At 37.9% G+C, this 14,146-nt stretch overlaps 2 protein-coding genes across 9 annotated transcripts in view; both read right to left on the reverse strand.

The window, feature by feature from the left end:
- The window catches only part of exoc7 (exocyst complex component 7), a 34,249-nt gene extending 33,816 nt beyond the window's left edge, over window positions 1-433 (reverse strand). For 5 of the 6 annotated variants that reach the window (XM_088323901.1, XM_088323900.1, XM_088323899.1 and 2 more), the window contains exon 1: window positions 147-432. In XM_088323901.1, coding sequence (XP_088180027.1) covers window positions 147-206 — 60 coding nt within the window. In that variant the 5' untranslated portion in view covers window positions 207-432. Of the gene's footprint in view, window positions 1-146 lie in introns of all 6 variants that reach the window. The other variant, XM_088323896.1, reaches the window with a different exon arrangement.
- Window positions 434-5,998: 5,565 nt separating this feature from the next.
- On the reverse strand, window positions 5,999-12,617 carry tvp23b (trans-golgi network vesicle protein 23 homolog B (S. cerevisiae)). 3 transcript variants are annotated; one of them, XM_088323773.1, is made up of 7 exons: window positions 12,504-12,617; window positions 12,027-12,106; window positions 10,413-10,521; window positions 8,721-8,810; window positions 8,532-8,657; window positions 6,343-6,471; window positions 5,999-6,223 (listed from the first exon to the last, which is right to left on the reverse strand). In XM_088323773.1, exons 1-7 carry the CDS (start codon window positions 12,513-12,515, stop codon window positions 6,197-6,199), a joined length of 573 nt encoding a protein of 190 aa, XP_088179899.1. In that variant the 5' UTR covers window positions 12,516-12,617; the 3' UTR covers window positions 5,999-6,196. The 3 variants fall into 3 exon arrangements, with proteins under 3 accessions (XP_088179899.1, XP_088179898.1, XP_088179897.1); XM_088323772.1 differs by having other exon boundaries at window positions 10,413-10,557; XM_088323771.1 differs by having other exon boundaries at window positions 8,532-8,810; window positions 10,413-10,557.
- Between the last annotated feature and the right edge of the window lie 1,529 nt (window positions 12,618-14,146).

The following is a 14,146-nucleotide window of genomic DNA, read 5'->3' on the forward strand; positions in this document are numbered from 1 at the left end:
AAATTGCAAAGATTAGCTACCAGATAGAATTGTTGGCGTCCTATTTAAGCAGACCTTTTGAGAAACATGGTGACATCAAAATTCAATTATTTCATGCACCCGTGCGAACCCTGTTTAATTTATGTGAATAAAAAAGCTCACACGACCTGCTTGAGTTTCTCCTCGATTTCTCGTTTCCTGGCGGAAGCATCTTCGGTAGGAATCATTTTGCCGACGAGACACCCACAAAAGTCCCACTGACTAGCCTTCCTGCTGGTTTAAAAGGTAAAAATAATTTATATTGATGTTACCTTGTTGATAAAATTCATGATTTGGTTAACGAACAGCACTCGAAAGAATAGGCTGCTCAAGCTAGCTGGAGCCGATAGAGTTCAGGTTTAGCAATGTGTCTTTCGCGAACGAAAGGGTTCTATGAGACGGCTCTTGGAAGTAATCGAGGGAGTCGGGGTGCTGTGCTGAAAAATGTTCACCCCGCCCGCGTGAAATGTTCCAAGGCAGACATCACTCGCGCAAACGTCACTAAAATGAAACAGATAAATGTAATTAAACAGTAGAAAACAAACAGTATGCATGTTATATAAATCAACTAGTTTTGCATGTTTAATTACAGTACATATTCATTTTTTAAATTGAAATTAATTTTTAAATTGTAGGTACCGTTTTAACTTTCGGAACACTTTTTAAAAGTGTTCTTTTTACAAAAGAGTTAAATACCATGTTTTAGTTTACTTGTTTTTATTATTTTTAATGATTACATTTTTTATTGAGTAGCAACTGTTATACTGAAAATGAATATAACCGTAATGCAAGGTCGAAATGGTTATTACAATAAATGTTATCATTAGTTAGTTACGTGAAGAAAAATATTGTGTTTTAAATGTTTTGAAGTTTATCTTTGCCCTTATATAGGTTTCCGATCTGGGGATGCTTTAATAATAGTCTGCATTCCGTACAGCCCTTTGACTATAGAGCAGTGGTTTTCAAAACTGCAGGAGAGAGAGTGGGAAAGGTGAGAGGAGAGAGAGTGGGAAAGGTGAGATGGCACAACATTCATTTGGACAGGTAACTTAAAATTAGTTTTACCTGGTTATATCAGTATCAGAAATTATTTTCCCCCCATTTTATTAACACTCCACTTATTGAAACATGAATATTTTGTTTGTTTGTTTGTTTGTACATGATTCAATTGTTTGTTTGTTTGTACATGATTCAAATTGAATCTTTTCTTCCGGCGCCGTCACGAATGGCAGCCACTCCAGCAGCTCCCGTGTTATTTTCGATTGTTCTCGATTGTTCTCAGCTCAGGGATGCTGCTGGAAATGTGAATTTCCCTTCGGGGATGAACAAAGTATCTATCTATCTATCTATCTATCTAAATAGTGGGGCAGCTACCCCGGGGGGAGGTACGAGGCTCCATCAAGGGGGGCCGTGGACGCGTTTGACTTCGGGTAACTTTTTTTTTTTTTTAACTTTCCAAGATAAAAGTGCAACCTCCGTTACACTAGGGTTCAGTGTCGTTTTCATCGGCCGGGTGATTTGTTTACATTTAGCCTCCACACAGTGCACTAATCACAGAGTATAGGCATCGAGTATGAGATGTAGACACGAAAAAAGTATTTAACACGGATGCGGAAACAGGCATAGACAGGGTAAAGAGATAAAAGTCTCCTCCAAAACCAGGGGTCGGCAACCTATGACACACGTGCCAGCAGTGGCACGCGAGGGGTAACCAGTGGCACGCGAGCGCACGGCAAAATAATACAAATAATTATGATTATTCTTTTAAAAACCTAAAATTAAGACATTTTCAGTTGCGTTTCGTCTTGTTTAGGGGCTTTACGGTAGCGCCCCTCCTTCTCTGCTTTGTGTGTAAGCGTGCGTCTGCACCGCGCCTCGCAGAGGAGGAAAAAAAATCCCTGTTTTAACCCAGCCATAGAAACACCGGTGCGCGATAAATGAATGAATCATGACGGCTCCTCCAGCGAAAAAATCTGTTTCTTTTCAACCAGCGTGGACAGATGACTGGGGCTTTGTGTAAAAAATGACCATGCTGTATGTGCATTATGCCTCAAGAGTGTTGTACCTTGCACATCAAGTGTTATCGTCATTATAAGACGAAACATGAACATGAATTCAAGGATGAGACTGACAAGCCGGAGACATTAAAAAGCGCTGTGTCCAGGTACGCAAACAAACACGGACCCTGATAACCTTTTTTATTGCTAAAACCACCACCACTGAAGCAAGTTATATTGCTCACTTCATAGAAAAGCACGGAAAACCATTTATATCTGCGACCAAATCAGCTGTTATTTCTGTTGCACACATTTTAAAGTAGCCTTATGCCTTGCTGCTGTTATTTCAAGTTTTGATATTTTCTGTAATAAGATTTCATTGATGAATGGTATGGTAGCTGTCCATATCACTTGTTTTTGATTGTAGTTTATTGTTGATGACGAATGGTTGATTCTGGTTGATTCTTATGGTAAAAAGTTGAAGTCATGGATCTCTACAGGCCTTTCCACATGTTTCCACATTTTTTAGTTTATTGACGAACAAGGATAGTGGAAGATAAATTGGTCAGTTATACGATTCAATGTTTTATGTTCGGGCTGGTGTAAAGTTACAGCTCTCATTCATTCATTCATTATCTGCACCGCTTATCCTCAGTAGGGTCACGGGGGTGCTGGAGCCCATCCCAGCTATCTTCGGGTAGTGGGCAGGGGACACCCTGAACTGGTTGCCAGCGAGTCGCAGGGCACACGGGGACAGACGACCCACTTGCTCATTCACACCTAGGGACAATTTGGACTGGCCAATTATCCAGACATACATGTTTTTCTGTTTTTGTTTTAAATGTGGGAGGAAACAGGAGTGCCTGGAGGAAACCTACGCAAGCATGGGGAGAACATGCAAACTCCACACAGGAAGGTTTGATCTCATGACCTGTGCCGCACACACACCAACTACTGCGCCGCTGTGCTGCCCCAAATTACAGCTTTGTTGGATAGAAAAAAAATGGTTGCACGAGTCATTGATCTTGGTGTGGCACACTGATTTAAAAGGAAATTTGAAAGTGGCACTCCAAACCAAAAAGGTTGCTGACTCCTGTCCTAAACGCTAAGATGAGGGATTTGATGAAGTGTATGAAACGATAAGCTTCACTGCGCCCACGGAGGGAGACAAGCAAACCAATGTGCTTGCTGTGTTAAAAAGTTTGGCAGTTGAGTTTTAATTTTTTGGGGGAAAAAATCTCCCAAAAGGCGTAGATTTGGCATAGATTGGGGTGAAATATTACCACCAAAATCAAGATTGTTGTCTGGTCCCCAACAGTATTATGTGATCATATTTTTACTTTTTTATGTATTTTATCTTCTTTTGCTTCGTATTCTTTAGATTTTTACTTCATTTTCTTTAGTCTTTAGTATTTTTTCCCCCTATATTTCCTTTGTTTTAAAGTTTTTTTTTAAAAAAAATTTTTTCCCCAAGCTTTTCTTTTCTTCCCCTTTTTCTGTAATTTTTTTTCATACTTTTCTTTTAAGTATTTCCTTTTGGTCTCTTTTCTGTACGGTTCCCCTTTTTTAAGTATTTTTCTGCATCATGTTACCTAATTTTTGGTTTTGGATTAATGTAAGAAAAACAATCCGGATAGCCGTCTGGAAGCCTAAAGAGCCGTCTCTTTTTAGTGAGTCCAGCCGAAAAAGCCGGTTCCCGAAAAACAGGCGAAATTCCCATTGTTACCAGCTGTAGCCAATACGCTTCTGGTTACAACTTCAAAGTAAAATAACACATTGTATTGTATGAGCTGTGCGTAAATTAAATACATTGTTAGTTCAAGAAGATATTGGAGCTAACTATTTAATTGTTGAATTTAAAGTGTTGATCTATTAGATTAATTATAAAACAAGTTGTCTTATAAAAACAATTTGTTTGGAAAGCTTGACAAGAAATGTTTTGACATTCGAGCGAACGAACGATGAAAGAGCAAAATTGCAAATATCATATGATACATAATTATATGTTATCAAAATGTCATCTCACTTTTCAAAATGTTGTCAACATATTTGCTTTTTTCGTTCAATCTTAAATATAAAATACATTCCGAATGCACGAGAGTTACGTGATATATTTAAAGGGAAAGTGTGTAAGTATTATTTTTTGTCTTGTAGTGATAGACAAAAAAAAACTATTGAAAAGGTAACACAGTTCATTAATTTTACTGTAATTTTCAAAGTTTTGTAATCAAAGTTTTTCTTTAGATCTTCAAATACAATACATTCCCAATGTACAAGTGATACATGTTTCACTTAAAGGGACACTGTGCATTATTCAGTGCCTCCTACTGGTAAAAATGTCATTCATATAAAAAATATTGATTCAAACAATTAAATGTATACATGCACTATCATCTCATGTGCATTTTAAAAAAATACTCGTAGGTAGAAAATTTTGTATTACTTTAACATAGAATGAAGCTCACCTAAAGGGAACTGACATGATTGTCTGCCATCTTGCTGCTATTGGTAGACCTCAAAAAACAAACCTCGGGAAAGGCTGGGCAAAAAAAAAAAGGAAAAATTGTGCTTTATGGTCACTTTTTATTCTTATTTGTGATTTTTTTTTAGCATTTGTTTTGGATGTGTGACAGTAGACAGCGACAACTAGTGGTCAAATAATCAGCAGTCATATACGTAGCTTTTTCATGGTCAAATTCCAGTACTTTTTAATGACTTTCAAAACCAAATTTTCAATTTCTCTAGTACCTTTGAAAGATGGAATCCGTTGTGAACCGTGTATTTTGCAGACCCACAAATATATCTGTGATTTACATATGTGATTTTTAATCGTATGTTTGCATTTATCAAAACATATGATTTTTATGTCTTGAGTAAATAATGAAAATATTTGGATTTGAACAATACATGTGTAAATATGTTTGAGACAAATCTCTCCTCATATATTGTAGGTGCTGGGTAAAAATGACAGTAATACATATCTTACATTTTCAGTTGGGAAAAATTCTTCCCATTAAAATTCACCACTAGAAATAGCTGGCTCAATTTTTTACCTGGCCCATATCAATTGTCTATAATTGATGCGTACTTGCACTAATACACATCTCATTTCATGTTTAGGTGTCATATAAACCTGTCCCCTTAGGTGCGATTTATAGGGGGTGATGACGCTTCATAGGACAATGTTGTACAAACTAATGCCTGAAGCCGTTCATCAAAAGGGGAGAAGAAATGCAATGGTAAAGCTACAAGAGAGCAGTGTGGGCCTAATTTTTAAGCAGGCTTGTTGTAAAACATGGCAACAATATCAAGTAATTACAACCATTTCACCCAAAATTCAAGCACTTTTCAATACTTGAAAAAAACAATATTAAAATTCAAGAATTTTCAAAGATTTCGGGCACCCGTATTAACCCTAAGTAATAAATTATTTCCTATAATTTTCATATTAAGGCAGGGGCCTTATATTATCCCGAGGGCCACATTAGGCCCCCAGGCTGTGAATTAAGCATTCAAAAGGTTAATTCTAGAGATTTTTTTAGACTTAAGTAAACAGCGCCCTCTTCTGGGGAGCTTTGTTAGGGTTGTTGTCTTCTTACACGAGACTCACACGAAACTTTGTCTTGCCTTAATTGGCTAGTGCCGATTAAACTTGCCTCTGATTGGACAACGCCATTAAAAACCGAACTGTGACTATTCTAGTTGGCCAAATACTCAATCAGTCAAAAAAAACAAAGGGGAACTATAAATCTTTGAAAAAAATGCAGTGTCTTGCGATTACACAATCGCACTACGTCACAACGCAATATCGATTAGATTTTGATTAATCGTGCAGCCCTACAACTGGTGTAGAGAAAGGGGGACAAAGGGAGATTGTGATTTTATCTTCGTGCCAACCCAGTTAGCAAATCAAATTTTAATTTTGACCATAAAGCCACCTCAAAAAAATATTTGACTACACCGCTATAATAAAGTTCACAAAGTTACGTACACATAGTTGTTTTTTTATTGACATAAATAATATTCTGAACCACTAAACAAAATCCTACAGAACCAGGTATTGGAGTCAAGAGGACAAATCTTCACGTAATAACCCTTGAAAAGACAAGCAAACCAAATCGACAATTGGAAAAAGCAATCAGTTTATAAAGAAATCCAATTTGAAGAAAAATCACCACTCTTTAAGATTCCTCCTGTTTGGACAAAGTCTGAAAAGGTAAACACAACAAACATGTCTAACATGAGTCAAATGTGTCAAGAAAAACAAACAAACAAACAACAACTATGAGTAGACAAAATAAGTCAATAAAAAATGAATAAGAATCACCTGTTTTAGAAACTGTCTCCCGAAGTAGTTTGTGGCCATATCTTTGAATTCTGTCCGTCCACCCACTTTGCATCTGACATACCCGTAAAGGTTGGCTGCTTGCAGAACCAGACCCATCAGCACCACAGGCTACATGCAGGGGAAAAAATCCATCTGTTAGACCGGGGGTTGCCACTGATTTTGAAGCTGAGAGCAACTTTTGTTACTCTTCGGCGTAAATGACTACCATTTTGATATACAGAGACCCCTCGATACTTTACGCTTAGGTTATTGCTGGTTAACTGCTTCACATATTTTGAAATGAATTGTCTTTATTGTCTTTGATATCAACATATCGTGCTTTGTGTTCTGAGCAAACATCACACAGCAAATGCGCTCTCAGGGGTAGGGTTAAGGAGGGCTTTTAGTGTTCTGTGTTATAGGCTGTAAGCTGTCAGTCAAACATCGGGGAGGGCCCACATGTCAATGTTTCCACCAACACCCCCCAAAAAAAATTCGGGGCTAGGCTACAGCTCAGATGGTATTTTAGTTTGTTACGTTGAAAATAAATTCCTCTATCAAATTGGACTCCGAGGAACGTCCAAAGAGAAAAAATGATGATCACTAGCAGGTGCTCTGGGGATTGTTATCGGGACTGGGAAACGACTGAGGTGGCGTTGTGACAAGGTAATCACAGGGCTGGGTCCTGCATACTGCTATGGATAGGCTATTAACTCTCTTAAGCCACCCCTGCTGAGCCTGTATCCTGCCAACACCAGATCCATTACCCATGAAACGGATGACCTGGAACTACGTTAATTATCGCAGAGACCTGGCTCAACTTTTGTATAATGACAACAAAGACCATTTATTCAACTGCAATTCTGTGTTGGGTTTTTATTTGTAGATCTATAGTTGTTATTTTGTTACAGTCGAATTCTCTCAGTCTCTAAGGACATCATCTCGAGGTATGTTTGCATCTAACTATGTTTAAGCTCTCCCCCAGAACAAAACGAGCACAGTAATGCACATTTCCCCTTAAAATAAAAAAATGCATTGAAATTGCAATACAGGTTGGAAAAGTTGCTATAGTTTTGATTAGTTCTTCCAAAATCGTGAAGCCTTAATCCAAAACACACCACATCATCTGTTAACACGCCGGAGGCTGTGTGATGGCATAGGCAGGCATGGCTTCAAAAGGGCACAGGTTCACTTGTGTTCATCGACAACATTACAACAGACACAAGTAGCCGCATGAATTCTGAAGTATAAAGAGATATACTTTCTGCACAGATTCATCCAAAAGCAGCAGAGTTGATGCGGCAGTGAATCACAGTGCAGATGGACATTGACCCAAAGCATACAGCAAAAGCAACCCAGTAATTCATAAGGGAAAATAAGTGGCGTACTATGCGACGGCCAAGTCAATCTCCAGATCTCAACCCAATCGAGTATGCATTTCACTTGCTCAAGACAAGGCTTAAGACAAAAAGACCCACAAATGGGGAACAACTCAAGGCTGCTGCTCTAAAAGCCTGGTTAAGAATCAAGGAGGTGAAAGCCAGCGTTTGGTGTTGTCCACGGCTTCCAGACTTCAGGCAGTGATTGCCCCGGAAGAGTTTGCAACAGAATATTGAAAACAAACCTTTTTGTTGAGATTTCGCTCAATTGTCCAATGACTTTTGAGCTCCTAAATTGTGGTGTGTTTGGAAAAAAAAATGATACAATTCCTACATTTTTCAGTCAGACGTTGTTGTTCAAACATGACAGCAGGGGTGCTCACACTTTATTACCATGTTGGCTAGTAACAAAATGAGCAAGTCACAAAAAATGTAATCTAATGCTTCAGGTAAGCATTTAAAAAATGCTTCCTAATTTATGTAATTAAATGATGACTATGTTTCTCAATTTAGGCCTATATAAATCAAATTTTTTTCATTAAAAGAAAATATAATAGTCCAATTAGGAAAAGTGTTAACAGTGTGACACAGGGGTCGGAAACCTATGGCTCACGAGCCATATATGGCACTTATCATGAATAAATCTGGCAGTGACCCATCAGCGGTGATCTATTTTTAGAACCTGTCCGCAAACTACTTAAGTGTTCTTAGGGAGCTACCTGGTGCCCTGGTCACGACTTTGGATACCCCTGCTTTATGTTATCACATAATCAGAAATAAAATGTAAAAAGAAGCCAATGTCAAGCTCACCAGCCACTTTATGTTGAGCCGAACTAGAGCGCTAAAAGCAAAGACCGTCCACACAATGGGACATACAATCAAACCCAGCCAGAAGATCCGAGCTTCAGAGTCAGAACTTTGTTTTTTCTTCGGCCCCTGTACAAAAGAAGAACGTTTTGTAAAATACAGCGGGAAAACACGATCGTAGCGGTTCCTCACCTTGCGTGACTCAAACACCCAGTGGCTTTGTCCGTCCTCGTTCACTTTGTTCCACCAGCGCAGCGCCACCATCAAGCGCCCGCTGATGTTCTGCACCAAAAAGAAACGATAAGAACAGATTTGATGTGAATAATGGAGTCTTTTGTACACAAACTAGCAAAGAGGTTTGTTTACGCACATAGGTACAGTAATCCCTCGTTGTATCGCAAATTTCTTTTCGCGGGATCACGACTTCACGGATTTTCATTGGGCATTGTGTTCTGCATTGTGATTGGCTAAAGAGTCACCCGGGAATTGGTGTAAATACTTTGTATTTATTTCAGAATCAAAATCGGTGGTTACCCATTCGGCCAGCAAGTAGTGCTTACGGTTTTCCACCTGAATTATTTCGACATAGCCTTGTGTCTAGCAATTATGAAGGAAGCAAAACTCTGAATATATTTTAATTTTAGCTTTGAATTATCGATTTTTCAGTTCATTGATATGGAGAATGATTGATCAGTCCAAAAGGAAAATACTAGAGACACACAAACATATAATAAACAGATTTGATACTAACAACTACATTAATTTAAATAAAGAAAATTGAATCACACAAAAGAAAAAAGGACATTGTTGACACAAGCCCTCGCAGTCTTTGAAAAAGGGAACGGGGAAAGAAATTCAGGAAAAATAATGAAATTACTGATCCACAAACCCGGGGGCAAGACAAGCAACTTATTCAAATGATCAGGAAGTATTTTCATAGCATGTCATGAGTAAAATATTATTTAACCCTGCACCAAGAAGAGTTGGTTGTGGAATACTTTTTTGGTTTACTTTATGGGAACAAAAGGCCCCGTGGCCAGCTCTGGTTTATGGCCTCATGCAGGCTCAGCCTTCTGGAGAAACAAAGACTACACCTGTCCTCTTTGGCTTGACCCATAGATGACGCTTCATAGGACACTGCCATACTACCTTGCTTGAGCATGTGAACAGGGGATTTTCTTTGGTTTCAATGTATTATAGAGCAGTGTTTCTCATCTGGTGGGTTGGAAACCAATGGTGGGATGTGGGCCTTCACCTTGGAAAAATAATGCTAAAAAGAAGAAAAAAAAAAATGGAGGATCAATTGCAATCCTTTAAAATAGATGGCGACAATGCCCTCCTCGAGGATACAGAAATGGTGAACAAGTGTCTGCCATAGAAGAGATGCTGGAAAGCACAGTAAATGGTTTAAACAGGTTACATTTTCAGCCTTTTAACAGAAAATTATTTTTTTCTATCAACATAATGACTTTTGATGTCTATGAATAAGTTTTATTAATATTTTGAATTTGTTTGAGTATGTGACTGCTTTTAGGGCGTCGCTTATATGTGATTTAAGCTTACATGCGATTATAAACAGTACTTGAAATTGTTTGGGTTTTGCTGGTCATTTTGTTTTTTGAAAATAGATCAATGTATTTATGTTTGATTTGAACTGCAAAACCTTTCTTTGGTTGGATTTGAGAAGTGAATTTATTATATTTCATCTGGATCACAGCTTGTCATCAGGGTGGAATGGTGGGTCAGGATGTCCGACCAGTTGAGAACCACTTCAACAGAGTATTCAATTTTAAAAAAAGGTCTCTACAGCGCAGATTTTTGATTTTGGAACGCAACTCCTGTGAAAAATGAGGGATTACTGTATTTGGAATCATATACACCCACCTTCACAGTCCAGAAGTCACAGGACAGGAGAAGAATGATGGCCACCATACCACCTATGGAGTCCTTGCTGAGAGTCTCACACAGCAAGTATACCAGGATGGCGCTCACCCTGAAGAAAAGATGGAAGAAGGAGGCCACTGGATGCCTGCAAATACCACCGCCACCACCATCATCATCAATCATCTTGCAAAAGGCTTTTCTGCGTATTGATGTTAAGGATCGACCAATATGGGTTTTTCAGGGCCGTTATCGGTTATTAGTATTAAACAGAGGCTGATATTTGGAGCTGATATTTATTTTCTGTAAAAGCTCAAAAAAATTGCGTATTTTTTTTTTAATAATGTAATAAATATATATATATATATATATATATATATATATATACATATGCCTGAAACCTGTCTGAAACCTTTTACAGTAAATAAAATTGAATTTCAACACAACTAACATGACTTGTCTTTACTTAACCGTAAAACAGTAAAGGAAATAAAATTAGTCTTAGCAGGAACTCGTATAAAAGGACATAAAAGCTTAAGTAGCTCCCAGAAATATTTTACAATAAATAAATACAAATGTCAATACAACAAGCAAAACTTAAATTAACTTAAACCAAAAAGTTCATCAACATCTAAACAGACCTGGAAAATTGAAAAGTGTGGCCACTCCGGTTTTAAAGCCAGATTGATAAATTGATGAGAAGGGAAATGCATATCACAAAGCCTTCCGCTTTAGCATTTTTATACTTTCCCTCAATCACAAACATACAAGCTTCATTGAAGAACTAATGTTATTATAGTAGCTAATATATCAGTTCCCACCTGAATGTGCTTCCCTAAAACAAGTTAACTACACTTCTTACGCTAACTCCTAATTACACACACACTTTACTGCCACAGACTTTTTAAAATCTCAATATTAGCGGTCTTGATCCACAGGCATGTCAGGACTTACGAGCTACCATTGTTTACTCTGCTCTTACGTTATTCTTTCTGCTTCACTGGCTGCGCTCCCAGTCGCTTTCCAATCGGGAGGCACATGGTGAGTAGCGACCGAGACATAAGGAAGGAGAGAGAGAGATCGAGAGAGGCTCGGCTGCATCTGAGCCTAAGTAATTTGCCCTTCAAATAAATTAAATAATGTTAATCCTGCTATCCGTCCTTTTCAACTATGTGCCGATAATAACATACCTGTCAACCTCCACGGCTCCATGCCCGTACAAACTGTCGTATTTTCTCGTACAAAATAATCGTACACGATATATATTTTTTTTCAGAATGATGCATGATGGGAAATTCCCAGGCGGCAGACGCATGCGCACAGTAGCATCAAACCGCTCACTTCGTTTGCAACGAAAAAAAACGATACCGAGATAGAGGCTTCCGCAGCAAACTCCTTTGACTTGATTGATTTGCAGTTTCATGATAGTCGGTGTATACCGGATGGTACCCATCATTGTCCAATTTGCGTTTTTCCGTACAGATTTCTTTGTGCGTCGTACTCGTCTTAAAATGCATAAAAACGTACTTTGTACGGCAAAACCGTACAGGTTGACAGGTATGTAATAAGCCCGCCTGATAATCGGTCGACCCCTTATTGATATGCAAATTTCCTGACTTGAGGTTTGTCTTCTTCGACAATCTTTGTGCGGCGTCTTCATCAGCGTCAAACAGAGCAACATCTTCATCGTTGTCCTCCTGAGGGAACGAAGAGTTTGTAAGGTTTATTATGTCTTTATAAGAGGAATTATAATCATTAATAAGGGGAGCAATTGGCCGTGGTTGGTAGGTATGAAATGCATTCACACGTCTTCACATGGTTATTCTTCTTTGTCGTAGTTTGGAATAGATTTTTTTTAAAATGACAGGCTAGAAAAGTTTTTTTTTAAATTGAGCTATATACAAGTGGGGCTTAACAGGATGGCGTAAACACGTAATGTACTAACAGATAAGACACATGTGACAAGCAAAAACGGTAATAGATGACTCACTGATAAATTACTCGCAGTAAATTCATATTAACACCACTAAGTAGTTGTTTATCTATGAAATGGCACAAAAAGTTGACTTTGTAAACATCGAAAGGTAAACTTACGCTTGTTAGCATGTTGACATTCGAGCGGGCACTTCCTGCTGACGTGCTGGTTGGAGGACACGTCACACATCCGTATCCTCACGTGACCCAGGCGTGTAATGTCACGTGACTAGTAAAAATTATTTTGTATGATGTACGTTAGAGTAATTTGAGCAATCGCAAAAAAAAGGAAACTTCAGAATTAAAATTCGTCTACGGTTTCCTTTATAACTGTTAACATTTTTCAATGCTTGTCTATTGAACATTGCAACATTTCAAATAGCAGAGCGTATGCTGTACTTCAGTAAAGTGGAAAGTCGCGCTTAATAACCTCCACTCCAACCAGGAGAAAAGATATGTACCCCTATTTCTTGACCAGGACCAACCACTTCAAGTGTCATTCGAGATATACTTTTCTGGTCGGTTATTGAAAAACCTGATATCCCCCTTTTTTTTAAACGCTTTGAGGTCGTACCTTGTAGCATCCGAACGGAAAAGTTCAGAATTTCCTATTTTAATGAATGCAGCATTACTCTTCTTCATTTTGACTTTAAGAGTTATCAAATGTTACAACTATTGTAAAATACATTGACCATGTGATACAACTTGATATTTTACTAGGTAATAACATTTTACGGTAAAATTCTATGTCATTCTTAGTAAATATTTAAAGGTGGTGTCCTCATACCTGTCAATCTCCACGGCTCCATGCCCTTACAAATTGTCGTATTTTCCCTTACAAAATACAGAATAATCTTACACCATTTTTTTTCAAACGTGTTTTTGTGTAGTTTAACATGTTATATTGTAGATGTGTTTCGTTATATCATATAAATTGTTAATAAACATTTTGCTGTGAGAGCCTGAGTTGTTCGACTTGAATGAGGTTTTTTATAAAAAAAAGTTCAAAAATTAAGTAGCTTGGACGTTCACTGTACAAGGAAAAAATACATGCAAATATAATTAAGTACAATAATACATTTTCTTATTCAAATTATGAATTCCTTTTCTGCATTAAATTATTGTTGGTAATATACTGATTAAAGAGATAACCACAAACCTGTCGTTTTTCGTTTTCTCATTTTATACTACCTTTTTTTCTTAACTTCTTTATACAACATAATAATTCATATTATAATGCATCAAAGCAAGTGAACTGTTTGAGAGCCGGCTCTCTTTAATGAGTTGAGCCGAAAAAGCCGGTTCTTTAAAAAGAGACGGACTTCCTTTCACTACATCAAACCGCTCGCTTTGTTTGCAACGAAAAAAACGATACCGCGATAGAGGCTTCCGCAGCGAACTCGTTTGACTTGATAGATTTGCTGTTTCGTGATAGTCGGTGTAAACCGGAAGGTACCCATAATTGACAAATTTGCTTTTTCCGAAGATTTTCTCGTATGTCGTGCACGTCTTAAAATGCATAATAAATGTACTTTGTACGGCAAAACTGCACAGGTTTACAGGTATGTGTACTTAAATTCAAGATATTATACTTGCTGACGCTTTCTTCTGGCTGAAATCACCATTGCAGCCTCTGTCAAGCTGCTTCTGTGGTGTTTATCTTTTAGATGTGCTCAAATAAACTCTTCGTTTTTCATCTTTTGAGGGGTTTGGTTTGGCATATGGACTACATTTGAAGCAGTCCTTATTTTATTTTCACCATT

This window comes from Urocampus carinirostris, chromosome 19 (assembly GCF_059441175.1).
Source record: "Urocampus carinirostris isolate Australia breed hairy pipefish chromosome 19, RoL_Ucar_1.0, whole genome shotgun sequence".
In the NCBI taxonomy this organism is placed as follows: Eukaryota; Metazoa; Chordata; class Actinopteri; order Syngnathiformes; family Syngnathidae; genus Urocampus; species Urocampus carinirostris.

What these genes read in the sequence shown, in the direction of transcription:
- tvp23b (XM_088323771.1), bottom strand. An exon ending in GTGACTTCTGGACTGTGAAG is followed by an intron (nt 8,811 to 10,412) that starts GTGGGTGTATAT and finishes TTTTTGGTGCAG; the next exon opens with AACATCAGCGGGCGCTTGAT. An exon ending in GGAGACAGTTTCTAAAACAG is followed by an intron (nt 6,224 to 6,342) that starts GTGATTCTTATT and finishes TTACCTTTTCAG; the next exon opens with ACTTTGTCCAAACAGGAGGA.